At 39.7% G+C, this 16358-nt stretch overlaps 1 protein-coding gene across 1 annotated transcript in view; it reads left to right on the forward strand.

Annotated features, from left to right (window-relative positions):
• LOC134202372 (TP53-binding protein 1-like) overlaps positions 1-16358 on the forward strand; it is a 41665-nt gene that overhangs the window by 18526 nt on the left and 6781 nt on the right. Inside the window, 4 exon segments of the mRNA XM_062677383.1 lie at positions 2-768; positions 839-1690; positions 1693-1945; positions 1947-2234. Of these exon segments, the coding sequence (XP_062533367.1) occupies positions 2-768; positions 839-1690; positions 1693-1945; positions 1947-2234 (2160 nt within the window).

Raw genomic sequence — 16358 nt, forward strand, 5'->3', positions numbered from 1 at the left:
GAAAAGAATCTCCTGAGGCCAAACCACAAGAGCCAACAGTAGAACTAGCTTCCGAGTCAACTTCTGCCCCAGTTCCAGAAAAAGAATCAAGTCAGAAACTTCCCGAACAGGAAGTTGAAAAAATGGACGTTGATTCTGCTGCTCCTAGTCAGAGTAAAGCCGATCTGGATGTCACAGAAAGTCTGAACACCACCAGCGAAGAGTTAATCGAATCCTTGGCTAAGGATGACACATCCACGGCCGCCGACAGTCAGAGCGACACCGCAGCCACTGTATCTGAGCACAATAAGAACATGGATGCAGGTGAAGCTACTGCCGAAGACTCTAAAGTGGATGCATCCAAAACATTGGACGACAGTATTGAATGTTCTTTGCCGACTTCCAGTTCGGACAAAATGGCAGATCGGTTAAAGCAGCGACTAGATCTCATTTCTAATGGAAGTAGTACGCCTAATGCAGCAGTCAGCTCCAGCAATGTTTACAACTCGACTCCCATTCAAAAACAGTTTGAAATCAGCTCGGAAAATGTCAGCAAAATTTCTCGACACTCGGACAGCCATCAGACTGAAGAGGACCACAGCGCTATTACAGTGGGTGATCAATCCATTGCAGACGAGAAAGAAGCAGCTGTTGCCTCGACTTCAGGAGTTTCAAAACCTCCAGCGGTAATCACAAAGCAATCGACCGATACAAGTGACGATACAAGCGTTACTGTAAAAGATGAAAGCAGCTCCAAAACGGAATCATCGGAAGTCGATTCTTGTACAGGTAAGATGCTAATAACCAAAAAATGTGACTTTTTTTTTCAATATATAACGTGTTTTTGTGTTTGTTTCAGCTTCTTCTGCTCTCAACACTGCTGATGAGATCAACATGTATGCAGCTAATGCGCGAAAGTTCAACGGAATTTCTTCTACTTCCGGTTCCGAGCTGGAAGAAAAAGCCACTGTCACGCAAACCAACGTCTCCACAACGGATACCCCCTCCACGGTGGTCCACAAATTAGATCTTACAACTGCCGTAACATCGGAGGAGACATTGTATGAAGTTAGTGTTTGGTTTGATGGTTCAGAATTGCAATTTCTATCCGTTGAAAAGTTGGACAACAAATCTCCGGCATCGATTGTCACCGCGGGTTCCACTCAAGACCTCACCGGAATTGATTCCTCTAAACAGTCCTCCAATGGCAGCGTCGGTAGCCTAGGACCTTTCTCGCTTCCTCCGGCACGCCCGACTACAGATTCTGCCATGTCGCATTCAACCGCCACCGAGTCATCCTCCGGAAACAGTCAAATAAAAACGTCGCTACCGAAAATGAAACACACTGTGCGAGGTGCGAAGGCGTTGGCAACTCTAATGATCGATGAGTTCACCAAGATCAAGAGGGCACTTAGCAAGGAAGATGATGTTTCCGATGCCGAACCTGCGACGCCGATGAAAACGCCTAGGGGACGACCGCCTGCTTCTGCTAAAAAAGCCACCACTGCAACACCTGCTTCCGCAAGAGGTCAAAAGCGATCACGCACTGATTCAGAAACCACAGAGGAAGAACCACCGAAATCTAAACAACCCGCAAAACAAGCAAAGAAGGGGGCAAAAACAGAAGCTGAAGTACCCGAAACAGCTGAACCACCTGTCAAAAAAGAAGACGAACAATGCTGTCTTGCTCGATGGTCCGATCGAAAGTACTACGCGGTAAGGTTGCCGGATTCAAGGGAGACAACAAGTACATGATTATTTTCGAGGATGGCGCTTCCAAGGCTCTATCGAAGGATGTTATAGTCTTTGGCGAAAAGGACACCTTGCCAATAGTGGGCCATCCAGTCCATGCCCTCACTGGGGACGATACTTACGAAACGGGCATTGTCCAGGAATTCAAGCGAAATGATTCAAACGAAGTGGTCTACAGTGTGAAGGTGGAGAGCGATGTAGTCGAGGTAACGGCCTGATTTATATCTAACAGAGGAGCAGGCCAGAATCATCAACAAGGCATGTAAAGCGGCCGAGAGCGCCGCCGACGAGAAGAACACCTCAATGCAGTCTCCTCAGACCACTGGCAGGCGGGGCGCCAACACACCAGTCATGCAAACACCGGAGGAAGCGACCGCGACAAGCGCCGAAAAAGGGTCCAGGTCGTCGCGCAGACGGGGCGCGGACAAACCACAGACACCTGTCACACCGGAGGCTGGCTACTCGGGCGGTGTTGGCAAAAAAGGAGGACGCCGGGGTCGAAGGTAAGTTAATTGGTGGAAGGAAGCGTATTGCTTCAAGCGTTCTCTGGAAATGCTTAAATACTGTAGAAACATCATTGTCATTGGCATTTATTTGTTTAATGATCCTGGTCTTTTTAGTACCTAGATATCAATTCATGAGGTATAACGAACCTATGGCGCTCAAATGTGCTTACAACTTTGTCGAACAAAGAAATATGTAATCTGAGGCGTTTAGAGCAATGTACTGCCGTGAATCGCATATTTGTCCCATATGAATAGGAAACCCAGCAAAGATGGGACAGATATGCGATTCACGGCAGTGTAGTTGTCCACAAAAATGTAGGACTGCTCAAGCGTCATCAGTACCTAACCTACATAAAAAAAATTATAAGTGAATTGGGCTTCTAGGAAAAGTTTTGATCAAATTAGTCAAATGACACGCACATGACGTTTTACAACATTTGTAGGGAAAATGTGATGTCCTACAAAAGGCTGAAACGCAGCACCTGAATATTCCTAAGACTGTAATGTATCAAAAAGCTGTAATGTAACGAAAGGCTGAAATGATTCACCAGATGGAGTGGTCAAATGAATATAGAATAAAAAAAATTGTTTTAGTAAGAATTTGTAACCAAGAACCTATATATATATATATATATATATATATATATATATATATATATATATATATATATATATATATATATATATATATATATATATATATATATATATATATATATATATATATATATATATATATATATTGATGAAACAGAGCTTTGTTTTCGGTAATTTAGCAGAAATGGGTCGATGGCAGCATCTTTCTTCGAAATAGATGGTAAAAATGAAATCCTACAATGATGCATGTCTCTTTATTAGAGAAATCGACCATGAAAGGCTTCAGACCGCATCGTGCTTTCGTGCTGTGCGGTTCTTTCTCTCTTTGCGGAAGGAAGTTTTTAATACTACCCGAAGCTATTTTAATTTCAACGGTGCTTCTTAGCGCTATTTGTACCCACTGATCCCGTTACGATCTTTGCAAGGACCCGTGCCTTCGTTTTACGTTGGACCCGTTTGCGGAAGTAAAATTCCGGCAAGCGGTGGTAATCCTGCAGGGACACCGTTCTAGGAAAAAACCTCTTAGAAGGTCACGTCTCCACGCTCAGCCATGAGCATTAATAAAAACAAGAGGAAGGTGGAGTCTCTGAATTCTCCACTTCCTTCAAAGAAACAAGGTTTCAAGACCGTCCTGCCAAAGCGCGGAAAACATAGAAGGAAGCTGGAGAATTCAGATATTCCTTCTAACTCTAATATCGGAAATAATTCTTCTCCAATCGAACTGAGCAATCAGTTCGATTTGATTGATGATGAAATTGAGCAAATCGAATATACCTCTAGCCCAGGTGATTCGATTCATGCGAAAAAGCAAAGGATTCCGCCAATTGTGGTATCTGTTGCCGAGTTTTCTGGCTTCCGGAATGAGATTTTGAGTAACCTTCAGGGGATCAAGGTTTCATTTCAGATTGCTAGGAAGGGTGACTGCCGCGTTTTGCCGGGATCCTTTGACGATCGCAAACGTCTTCTTCACTATTTAACTGAGAAGCGCCATAAATTCTTCACATACGACGACAAAACTGAGCGATTGTTCAAAGTCGTCTTGAAAGGTCTCCGTGATGATAAATCACTGGATGAGATTAAAATTGAAATTTCTCAATTACTTGGATTTTCACCAGTCCAAGTAATTAAGATGAAAAAGAAATCCCATTCTGGAACTTCCCAGAGGGCATTTAAGAATTTTATTTAGTTCATTTTAACAAAAGTGAACTAAATAATATGAAAGTTTGGAAAAGGCCTGTATTATGTCTCATGTCCGTGTTACATGGGAACATTTCCGCAGGCCTGGGGAAACTTCCAAAACCCTACCCAGTGCCGTAAGTGCCAAAAGTGGGGTCATGGAACCAAACATTGTCACATGGATGCTAAATGCATGATTTGTGGTGGAACCTCTCACGCCAAGGACGCATGTCCTGTGAGAGAAGATTCAATAAATTTAAGTGCGCAAACTGTGGGGCAATCATAAATCCAATTTCTGGGAATGCCCTTCACGCAAAAGTTTTGAATTCCCGTGCAAAATTGATGACGGGAAATTCCAATGGGATCCCAGATGCGACGGGTAGAAATTTTTCAAACGCTAAAATTTCGAAACCGGTTACCGGTCGAGCAATTCGTACCCACCACAATTCACAAACAAATTTTGCCGCTCGTCAACGGGTAGCAAGCACTTCAGTAAATTCCAATTTTTCCAATGTACCTACGTATGCAAACATCGCTGCTGGTAGACAAAATTTCTCTTCTCAAAATGAGGTTTATACCCATGTCCCAACGGAAAATAATGGTCATGTTGCCGATTCAGGTAGCATGACTGCTTCCGATTTTGATTTTTAACTGAACAATTGCATCACATGATTGATGCAATGTTCAAAGCAAATACCATTCCTGAAGCTGTTCAGGTTGGTATAAAGTACACACAAAAAATTGTTATCGGACTCTGTTTCAATGGATCCAAATAATTGTGTGAAAGTTCTAAATTGGAATGCCCGCTCTCTAAAGGGTAAGGAAGATGAATTATTCAACTTCCTTTCAGTTCATAATGTGCATATTGCCATTATAACTGAAACGTATTTAAAACCAGGACTCTCCATTAAAAGAGATCCAAACTATTTTATCTACAGAAATGATCGTCTTGACAGCGCCTGTCATTAATAGACGTATCAAACATAAATTATTTTCTTCGTTTGAAACCAAAGTTTTTGAAACCTTGGGAGTTTCTGTTGAAACAAATTTTGGACAATTTTCCTTCATTGCAGCCTACTTGCCTTTTCAATGCATTGGGCAGCAAAAGAATTTGTTGAAAGCTGATCTTCAAATTCTGACTCGCAACAAATCAAAATTCTTCGTAATTGGTGACTTCAATGCCAAACACCGTTCATGGAATAATGCTCAAAGCAATTCCAATGGTAAAATTTTATTTGAAGATTGTTCTGCGGGATATTATACTATTCAATATCCCAATGGACCAACTTGTTTTTCTTCCAGTCGAAATCCTTCTACAATTGATTTAGTTTTAACGGATTCAAGTCAGCTGTGTGGCCGATTGGTAACTCATGCTGACTTTGACTCTGATCACCTTCCTGTGACATTTGAAATCTCACAAGAAGCCATTTATAATCCAATCAGCTCTACTTTTAATTATCATAGAGCTGATTGGGATTTATATAAAACGTATATCGATAGGAATTTTGATGTTGATATTCCTCTCGATACCAAGTGATATTGATAATGCTCTCGTATCTTTGACAAATTTAATTGTCGAAGCCAGAGGCACTGCAATTCCGAAATGTGAAGTTAAATTCAACTCCATTATTATTGACGACGATCTTCAGCTACTGATCCGTCTTAAAAATGTGAGAAGAAGGCAATACCAAAGAACTCGCGATCCCGCGTTGAAAGTTATTTGGCGAGATTTGCAAAATGAAATTAAAAAACGTTTCGCTATTCTGAGAAATACCAACTTTGAGAATAATGTCTCGAAGTTGGATCCCAGTTCGAAACCCTTTTGGAAATTAACAAAAATTCTTAAAAAACCTCAAAATAAAATAAAAATAAAAAATAAAATTTTATTAACAAATGGCGAAAAGGCTCAAAAACTTGCTCAGCAGTTCGAGAGTGCCCATAATTTTAGTCTAGGTCTCACTAGTCCAATTGAGGATCAGGTTACACGGAGCTTCGAAGACATTCTCAATCAAGAGAATGTTTTCGACCCTTCGTTGGGAACTAATTTGGATGAAGTGAGATCTATTACTAGAAAATTTAAAAATATGAAAGCCCTGGGTGATGATGGTATTTTCTACATACTTATCAAAAAACTTCCTGAGAGCTCTTTATCCTTTTTAGTTAATTTATTTAACAAATGTTTTCAATTAGCATACTTCCCAGATAAATGGAAAAACGCCAAAGTTGTTCCTATTTTGAAGCCGGACAAAAATCCAGCTGAGGCTTCTAGTTATCGCCCAATCAGTTTGCTTTCTTCAATAAGCAAACTGTTTGAAAAGATTATTTTAAATAGAATGATGGTTCATGACAATTCTATTTTTGCTGATGAGCAATTTGGTTTTCGCCATGGGCATTCAACCACTCATCAGTTATTAAGAGTAACGAACTTAATTCGGCTCAACAAATCTGAAGGATATTCGACTGGAGTTGCTCTTCTTGATATAGAGAAAGCATTTGACAGTGTTTGGCATGAAGGTTTGATTGTAAAATTGATGAATTTTAATTTTCCTCTGTACATCATTAAACTGATCCAAAATTATTTATCAGATCGCTCACTGCAGGTAGACTATCAGAATTTTAAATCTGATAGATTACCTGTAAGGGCTGGTGTCCCCCAAGGCAGCATACTGGGGCCCATATTGTATTATATTACTTCTGACTTACCTGATTTACCACCAGGGTGTCAAAAATCCTTGTTCGCAGATGACACAGGTCTCTCAGCCAAAGGGCGAAGCCTTCGTGTCATTTGTAGTAGATTGCAAAAAAGTTTAGATATTTTCTCCACTTATTTGCAAAAATGGAAAATTTCCCCGAATGCTTCCAAAAACTCAGCTTATTATTTTCCCACATAAGCCGAGAGCTTCTTATTTGAAACCTTCTAGCAGACATATTGTCACTATGAATGGGGTTCCAATTAATTGGTCTAGCGAAGCTAAATATTTAGGACTTCTGCTAGATCAAAATTAACTTTAAAAATCACATTGAAGGCCTTCAAGCCAAATGTAACAAATATATTAAGTGTCTATATCCACTTATAAACAGAAAATCAAAACTGTGTCTTAAGAACAAACTTTGATTTACAAACAAATTACCTGCCATGTTGTATGCTGTGCCAATATGGACTAGTTGCTGCAATACCAGAAAGAAGGCACTTCAAAGGATTCAAAATAAAATTCTGAAAATGATTCTGAAGTTGCCTCCGTGGTATAGTACCAATGAACTTCATAGAATTTCTAATATTGAGACATTACAACAAATGTCCAACAAAATAATTTCCAATTTTAGACAAAAATCGTTGCAATCTTCTATTGCAACGATTAACTCCTTGTACCCTTAGTATAAAATAGGTTAAGTTTAGTTTAAGTTGAAAACATTGTAATTCCTACATGGTTCAATTCAACCAGAGGAAAAATTCTAACTGCCAGAGGCAATTGAAATGTATTAATAGTAACTAAAAAGTAACATAGCAAATAAGGATGATAGTGTTAAGAAAACACGGAACACCTAGTCTAAGAGATGAATGCATGTATTGGATAATTAGCAAATAAAATCAGTAAAAAAAAAAAAAAAAAAAAAAAAAGATCATGAAAGGCTTCTTACCGTAGTCGAACGATTTTGAAGAAAAAAAATAATGGCCATCCCAAAGACAAATGAGGAAGTAGAAGCAAGCTTACAGCAAAATATGACTGAAGAAATTTTAAAGAAACAGAGAAAAAAAAGTCGGGCAGAATTGCAATATTGAATGACAACAATATCTTCTTCTTCTTCAATGGCTCTACATTCTAACTGGAACTTGGCCAGCTGTTCAATCAAAGAATCGAGAATCAAACTCGCCATCTCCGGATTGGCAATCCTACGCCTTTGCTCGCAATGCTACCGGAGACAACAATATATGTGAGCCTAATTCTGCCAAGTAGTGTTGTAAAATTTCATCTGCATATCATTTGACTAATTTGTTCTCAACTTTTTTTGCAGCCAAATTAAGTTCATAATTTTTGTTGTACTCTTAACGCTTGAGTAGCCCTATATTTTTGTCCAAAGGTACTACATTGGCTAGAGAGGCTAGAGAATGACATAATGTCACTTGAATGACATTTTGCCTCCCACGCAGAGTCTTGTCAGAGTTGTAGGCTCATTTAAGCGCTATAAATTTGTCATACTTCATGAAGGATATCTTGGTCCTGAAAAAAGTTCTGGGAAAATTATACAAACGAATGCCAATCACATTTTACACCACTGCTGCCAATAAACGAGGAAGTGGCACAAAAGCCTCGGCAAGCCCTATTTTATATGGCCTCAAAAATATAATAGCCTAAATTTCGATGAGATCTACTACGCATAAGCGTCCCATGTCGATTTTGATTTTATTTCAGATATAAGCTTAAAATTGCCTCCTGTTTATGAATAACTAATCGAATAATAAGCTTCGTACAAGAAATTTGAATTTCTAACGATTTTTCAGCTTCTCGAGTTTTCAGCCGTTTGCTTGATTTTCATATTTTCTTCCTTATTGTTTGAAGTCCTTGAAGTCCTGGAAAATGTGATGGAGAAATGATATCATTTTTTTTTTTAAATTACGAGTTGACTTAATACCTGGCATTAATGTGAAATAATCCCATAAATGATAAGTTTTGTTATTCCCCGTTTCCTCGAAACGCTTTGGGCCCCCATGTCCGATTCCACCGCGCGCAGCCAGCATGTTCGTCGCCTTCCAATCCGGTTCTCTTTTGAATATTGTTTTTGCTATTCTTTCTTCAACATTCATACTAAGTGAACAGTCACTGAAGTCTGCCGTATTTTATATGATTCAATATATTTTTTCTTCATACAATTGATACAGCTCGTGATTCATGCCTCTGCGCCACAGACCATTTTCTAGTTTTCCACCCAGTATTGTACGTAACACTTTTCGTTCAAAAACTTCAAAAGCTTTCCCGTCGTGTCTATAAAGGGCCACTGGGTCACTCTCATTGTGATTCCACAGTTTAATACATATCAAATTTTGTTTCCGTCATTGTCAAATATCACAAGCAAGATCTTCAACAACTTAAAACATCCTCATCAAGCTCAGTATCAATGCCACTAACTTTTATCTTTATCCGCAAGCTTGTACTTTGTCTTTGGTAGAGTTAACAAGGTAGATCCAAGGGGCTCGTGACGATGTAGCCTCAATAAAGAATTAGACAGGAGTCTGGTCAAGGTTAAATCGAGCAGCCGCCCAGAATGGAGATCTCTAAGGTTGGACCTTTTGGGGTGCTCAGGACACATGAATGAGAGTTGTTCATCCATCTATCTGAAGAAACGTGGACCAATTGATGCAGTTGCGCACTTCCAAGTTTGGGAAGCTCGACCGGGATTTATCAATCCATTTAAGGCTTCCTTAATCTTATTCAGCGTTGATGGTTCCACAGCTACTGTCATTGCTTGCGTGAAATACAAATAATAATAGTGCTGTCCAATGAGCAGCTCGAAGTAGCTCGAAGTTGTTCCTGTCACGCTCATGCCCGTTTGTTGACAAAAAAGAACGAGCAGGACGGGAACAACTTCGAGCTACTTCGAGCTGCTCATTGGACAGCATTAATATGTGTTGTTCTACGAGAGGCTCGTTTTTCTTTGGCCCGAATAGAGCACAAAATGGTGTTATGTTACATTCGGCGATAATTTCATGATAAGTCGTTATTTCATAAAGGTGAAAGTCGCCGCCGTAAAAAATGCCTCTTCTGACAAATTTCTAAACTACAACTCTCTCAGCTGGGGTCTCCAGTAGCCTTGCGAGCAAAGGCGTAGGATTGCCAATCCGGAGATGGCGAGCTCGATTCTCGGTCCGGTCTAGGATGTTTTCGGGTTGGAAACATTCTCGACTCCCTGGGCATAGTTCTTGCCCATACTTGCCACACAAGATACATATTCATGCATTGGCGGGCATAGAAAAGCTTTCAATTAATAACTGTGGAAAAGCAGGCCAAGTTCCAGTTGGAATGTAGAGCTTCGCGTCTTCCTTCGATTGGAAGTGAATAATACCGCTAGCAGCTCGTTATCTTTCGAAATCGAAGTCTACTTTTCTGTCCTTACTACACTGTATCACAGACAAAACTGTACCGTTCGTTGTAGGGTACCAGCCACTCTGACTGCTGGTTGCATTTTTCTCGTCCGTCATTTAGTTGACGGCGCATTACAGTTTCTTACACTTCTTGCACTGTCTTCTCTCACACATTGTTGACATCTACGGCACTATTGAACTTGTTAACTGTTAAACATTGGATATTGAAAAACGTATCGTCCTGTTATTTTGTGAATTCCTGACGCTAGATAATCGCACCCGAATTTCTACAAGGTAGTGGTTCGAGTCTGGGGCCCTCCTTAGCCGTGCGGTAAGACGAGCGGCTACAAAGCAAGACCATGCTGAGGGTGGCTGGGTTCGAATCCCGGTGCCGGTCTAGGCAATTTTCGGATTGGAAATTGTCTCGACTTCCCTGGGGATAAAAGTATCATCGTGTTAGCCTCATGATATACGAATGCAAAAATGGTAACTTGGCTTAGAAACCTCGCAGTTAATAACTGTGGAAGTGCTTAATGAACACTAAGCTGCGAGGCGGCTCTGTCCCAGTGTGGGGATGTAATGCCAATAAGAAGAAGAAGAAGTGGTTCGAGTCAATGTTCGGGCCTCTGAAGGATTTGACATCTATAACGTTCAAGAAATACAAATGAGGCAAAAGTCATAAGTCGCAGACCAAACCGTAGGTGGCTTTCCGTAACAAAACTTTCTTTCCTGATAGCATAGCATAGCATATGTGATTGTACAAATCGTGGGTGGCTATACAATGCTCAATTCAAGCTGCATCCGGAATAAGGGCGAATGTCGCAAGAGAAGACTCTCCCCGTCGACCCCCTCTCCCTTAAACAAAAGTGACAAGCAGCAGATCTCTCTCTCTGGTTTATCACTTCAGAACGAAAGAAAACAATGCGAACTTGCATTCTGAGGTGATAAACTGCAAAGAAACTCCCTGCCTGTCACTTTCATTCAAATGAGGGTAAGTCGACGAAGAGAACCCTCTCCCGCGACACCCGCCCCCTTACCAGACAGAGCTTGAATTGAGCAATCTACTGTATATTGTCGCAAATTGGTACTTGGGATTAGTACCTTTTCCTATACAGTAGCAGTTGTATACCTGGCCACGTCCTTACAATCACGGAAGGAAGGGAAGGAATGTTAGTTCAACATCTACTAGTGAAGATGCAGGGAACCCATACTACCTTCATAGATGTCACGGGAAGGAAAATTTGTGTTAGTGGGAAAGGTGAATAATAGGGAGCTCTATTCGACAATATAGAGCGTTTGTCAATAACAGTATATGCTGTAAAAGTAATAAAATATATTCATCAATTTACTTACGTCCTAAGGGAAAAACAAAACAAAACACAAAATTTCGGCAAATCGCGCGATCGTTCTGCCGTCCGAAACAAGAGCCAACACGCACTGAACTAATTAACTTTATTACCGGCCGCGCAATGCAAAACACGAAATTACGGCAAATCGCGCGATCGTTCTGCCATCCGAAACAAGAGCCAACACGCACTGAACTAATTAACTTTATTACCGGCCGCGCAATGCAAAACACGAAATTTCGGCAAATCGCGCGATCGTTCTGCCATCCGAAACAAGAGCCAACACGCACTGAACTAATTAACTTTATTACCGGCCGCGCAATGCAAAACACGAAATTTCGGCAAATCGCGCGATCGTTCTGCCATCCGAAACAAGAGCCAACACGCACTGAACTAATTAACTTTAATACCGGCCGCGCAATGCAAAACACAAAATTTCGGCAAATCGCGCGGTCGTTCTGCCGTCCGAAACAAGAGCCAACACGCACTGAACTAATTAACTTTATTACCGGCCGCGCAATGCAAAACACGAAATTACGGCAAATCGCGCGATCGTTCTGCCGTCCGAAACAAGAGCCAACACGCACTCACAAAGAAACTTTCTTTCCTGATCTGCACATATACTTCATCTTCATTGGCATTACATCCCCCCTGGGACATTGCCGCCTCACAGGTAGTGTTCATTCAGCACTTCCACAGTTATTAACTGCAGGATTTCTAAGCCAAGTTACCATTTTGGCATTCGTATGTATATCACGTGAGTAGCACGATGATAATTCATGTCCAGCAAAGACAAGAACACGAAAATTTCCTAGACCGGACCGGGAATCGAACCCAGCCACTCACAGTATGGTCTTGCTATGCAGCTGCGCATCTTACCGCACGACTAAGGAAGGCCACCGATGAAAATGTTCACATCATCTGTTGGACAATTTCAATATGCCTTATCATGTCTGTCATAGAACGCATCCGTCACGTCGTCAGTCTTATCTCTTATCAATCATAAGGGCCAAGATGTTGATCAGACTGTAGTTGAAGAATGTACCCTTAATTTTCAACGTCCATACACGGTCGCTTGTCATCATGAAGCAAACCTACGTTCCGCTGTCAACACTGCTATTATAGTAGATGTGGTACTTGAACAAAGTGATTGCGGAGAAGTCCACCGCTCGAAATTCACGTCATCCGGTTTTTGGCTCACCGATACCACACTCATGCCGATCTTCTCCCAACACATGCGGGTTTATTTAGAATTCTCCCGTTCCAAGATGCGACATTTGCTGTAGAATTCTCGATTTGCTTTATTTCTCCCATTCTTGACATACAGTATTACGGATTGTATGTCATACCCCAGAAACCCATTGCCCAGAAAGTGATTCCCCAGAAATTAATTCCCCTGAATGCACTACTCCCCAGAAAACCATTTCCCAAAATACCACAATCCCCAGAAAGACATTCCCCAGAATGCCCCTATCCTCGAAAAATGCCTCCATCCCCCGAAAGACATTCCCCAGAATGTCCTAATCCCCAGAATGCACCATTTCCTAGCTTAGTCTAAATACTTCGTAATTGCTTCATCCCGGGCAAATGCGTATTTTTAAAGAATGAGTCATGTACTCTTTTGCCTTATTCCGGGCAAATGCATACTTTTAAAGAATGAGTCATCTACTCTTTTGCTTCATCCCGGACAAATGCGTACTTTTAAAGAAGGAGTCATTTACTATTCTGCCTTTTTTTCTGGCAAATGCGTACGTTTGAAGAAGTAGTTATCTACTCGTTTGCCTTTTTCCGGGCAAACGCATACTTTTAAAGAAGAAGTCATCTGATATTTTGCATTATCCCGGGCAAATGCGTACTTAAAAAAAAATGAGTGATTTACTCTTTTACCTTTTCCGAGCAAATGCATACTTTTGAAGAAGTATCCGAGCAAAGAGCAAATCGAAAACTGATATTGATATTGGTTTTAGATAACGAAATAAGTAATCAGTTTAATATCAGTTCATATTATTCAGAAATCAACATCAAATTGATACCTAAGTAAGTTATCAATCATGAATATCAAAGTTTATGTTTATGATGTGTTGTTTATGTTTATGTTTATGATATGATGTTTATGTTTATGATTAAGTTTGTGATTTCAATTTGATGTCGTTATCAAAATATGTTTTCTTTTTGCTCTCATTATGATGTCAGGCTTTGCTCGGGTAGTTATCTACTCGTTTGCCTTTTTCCGGGCAAACGCATACTTTTAAAAAAGGAGTCATCTACTCTTTTGTCTTATTCCAGGTAAATACATACTTCTAAAAATGGAAATCATATATTCTTACGACCCATTGCATTTCATACTCTTTTCAACGATTATGCCAAATGGTCATTATGCCAAACGGCTTTATGCCATATGGGCTTCCCCCAATATGAACAACGAGTATAATGGATTATATGCTCCTTCGTATTATATGTGAGCCCTAACGAACATATCAAATGGGCTCCATTCCGGGCAAATGCGTGCTTTAAAATAAGGCAGCATATGTCGTTTTGCCTTATTCCGGGCAAATGCGTACTTCAATATAAGTATTTTTGCATAGAAATATAGTATCTAGTATTTTTAATTTATAGAAATGACAGCGTAAAACATAGTTTCTTATCATTCTGGAGAATTGGTCGTTCTGGGAAATGGAATTCTGGGAAATACCATTCTGGGGAACTGATTCTGGGGATTGGTATTCTGGGCATTGACATACAACCGTATTACGACCTATATTTGATACATTTTTATTGAAATTTCCTTAGGTTTAAGCTTTTAGTGTCTGTTTCATTAGACATATTCAAAATTTATGACTAACCTCCAACTAATATGTTTTCTGTATATTTTTAGGCTCTCGTAAACTTATTTCGACATACATCCTGCGTTTTTAAAAACAGAGCAAGTAGTTGATAAACGCTATAAATAAACATTATGCAGATATAACAGTAACAGCAAACAACAGCAGTACACTTTATAGTCAATAGGGCAAAATAACTTTTAGCTATATTCCAATCATAATCAGAGTCGAGAGGCGACGAAAAAGAGAATATGTGGACAAAACAAAAGGAACCATGATGTGTCGACATCACCTGCCTGGAAGTCACCGCAACCAATCGAATATTTAGTATTACCGAGTCAAAAAGAAAATGTTCAAAATTCAGTACGTGACGTAACTATCCATGGTAGCCGAGACGTTGAAGTAGTATCAAAAGCAAATGCATGAAACGTTCCAGCTTACTATCACTCCATGCATTTCTAATGTTGCATTTGCGATAAGTGGTTCAGAAAAAAAACGATGTTTGACCGCCTAGAATCACGCGAAATGAATTTGGTCAAAATTTTTGGCATTCCTTCAAATCAACAAATTATAACTGCTAAAAACTAGGAACTCCCAGACTTATTGAGATAGTTTCTTGCTAACTCTTATTTTACAGTATAGATTATAGTTTTATTCAATTAATGGATAGTTTCTTTCGGGCTGCTAGGAAGTTTGAAGTGTTCTCGTATTTATCATTGACGGAAGAAAACATACCGTCTTCTAAATGTGTACCATTTATAGTGCTAGGTTTGACGACAGGTAACGAGAGTATTAGATTTTAGAAATCTAGAATTGTTTAGTAAGAACAAAATTATGCTTATTACTCTGTGTTTTCGAGAATAAACTACAATACGGAAGCGAGCGTCTAGGTTGTACCTACATTAAATCTCTTCATTTCTTCCGCATTGCCAACGTAAATTTTAGACCTTCAAGGCGATTGTGTTAGAGCAAATCGGTAAGATGTGGCAAACGTCACAAGTGTCCCACAATCGATTATCGCGAACCGACCGATCATCGTCTGAGCAACTCAGTATCGTCTAAACTATCAAAAGGTGCACGGATAGGTAACGTTGAATATCTCCAATTGTCAGAGCTACAATCTCAACACAACTTATCCATCGTATAATGCAATTTAATTGTGTATTAGCATTTAAAACATAAAAAAGATTCAATTAATGCACTCGTTCGAATAGCAGGACGAGCAGAGATCCACCCGAACACAGAATTGTAATTATGCTACACAAAGGGGTGAACAAAATTCATTATAAATGTTTTAAACTGGTGTGTGTTCCATAGCGATAACTGAAATTCTGGCTGGAACCGAAAACAATAATCGTATCCCTGTTCTCTGTAAAAGTACATTTAGAAAAAAAATAATTGGCACTCTCTCTACATTGAAACATGTTAAGTTGAAGCGTCCAGGTGGTGCAAATCATCAATCGCTCGGTATTATGAAATGTTAGAAAAGGGTGGAACATAAAATCTCATTCAACTAGTAATACCGGTATTAAGCACACACAAATACATATATAAAAGGGAATAGATAAAAACAAAAATAGAATATTCAGCAGCAGCAACTACAAGCGAAATGGTTTGTGCTCGAATGGAGCGCCATCAGCTGAGAATGAATAAACCTATACTGGAAATAGTAATTTTAAAAATTGAAGGATACAAAAATAAAATCGTAATTATTCTTAACAAATCACAATACAAAAGTGTTTGTTTTGTTTTGCATGTCTATTTATAACTAGAGAAAAGTCCCTTGCAGGTGTGAGCAGAAAAGTTAGTATAGAGAATGATCGGACGAAAGGAAAAGAGAATATAGGCAAACATATTGTACTGTTTGGGAATGCCAAATCTGTTTGACCATTTCGTTTATTTACATTACTTAGATTATTGGTTTGGCAAAACAAACCACTTCCAAATACGGCACAACATCTTTCATTGTTCTGTAACTTTATTCTCTTTTCCCGAACCTTTCTCTAAGTGACGAGCTGCCTCTATTTATTTAGTCTTACGGTTATCATATTGATTGGTCTTTCGATGGTTGAGTATATAGGGGACATGTTCCGATCTCCAT

The sequence above is a fragment of the Armigeres subalbatus genome, unplaced genomic scaffold (genome assembly GCF_024139115.2).
Source record: "Armigeres subalbatus isolate Guangzhou_Male unplaced genomic scaffold, GZ_Asu_2 Contig120, whole genome shotgun sequence".
NCBI lineage: Eukaryota > Metazoa > Arthropoda > Insecta > Diptera > Culicidae > Armigeres > Armigeres subalbatus.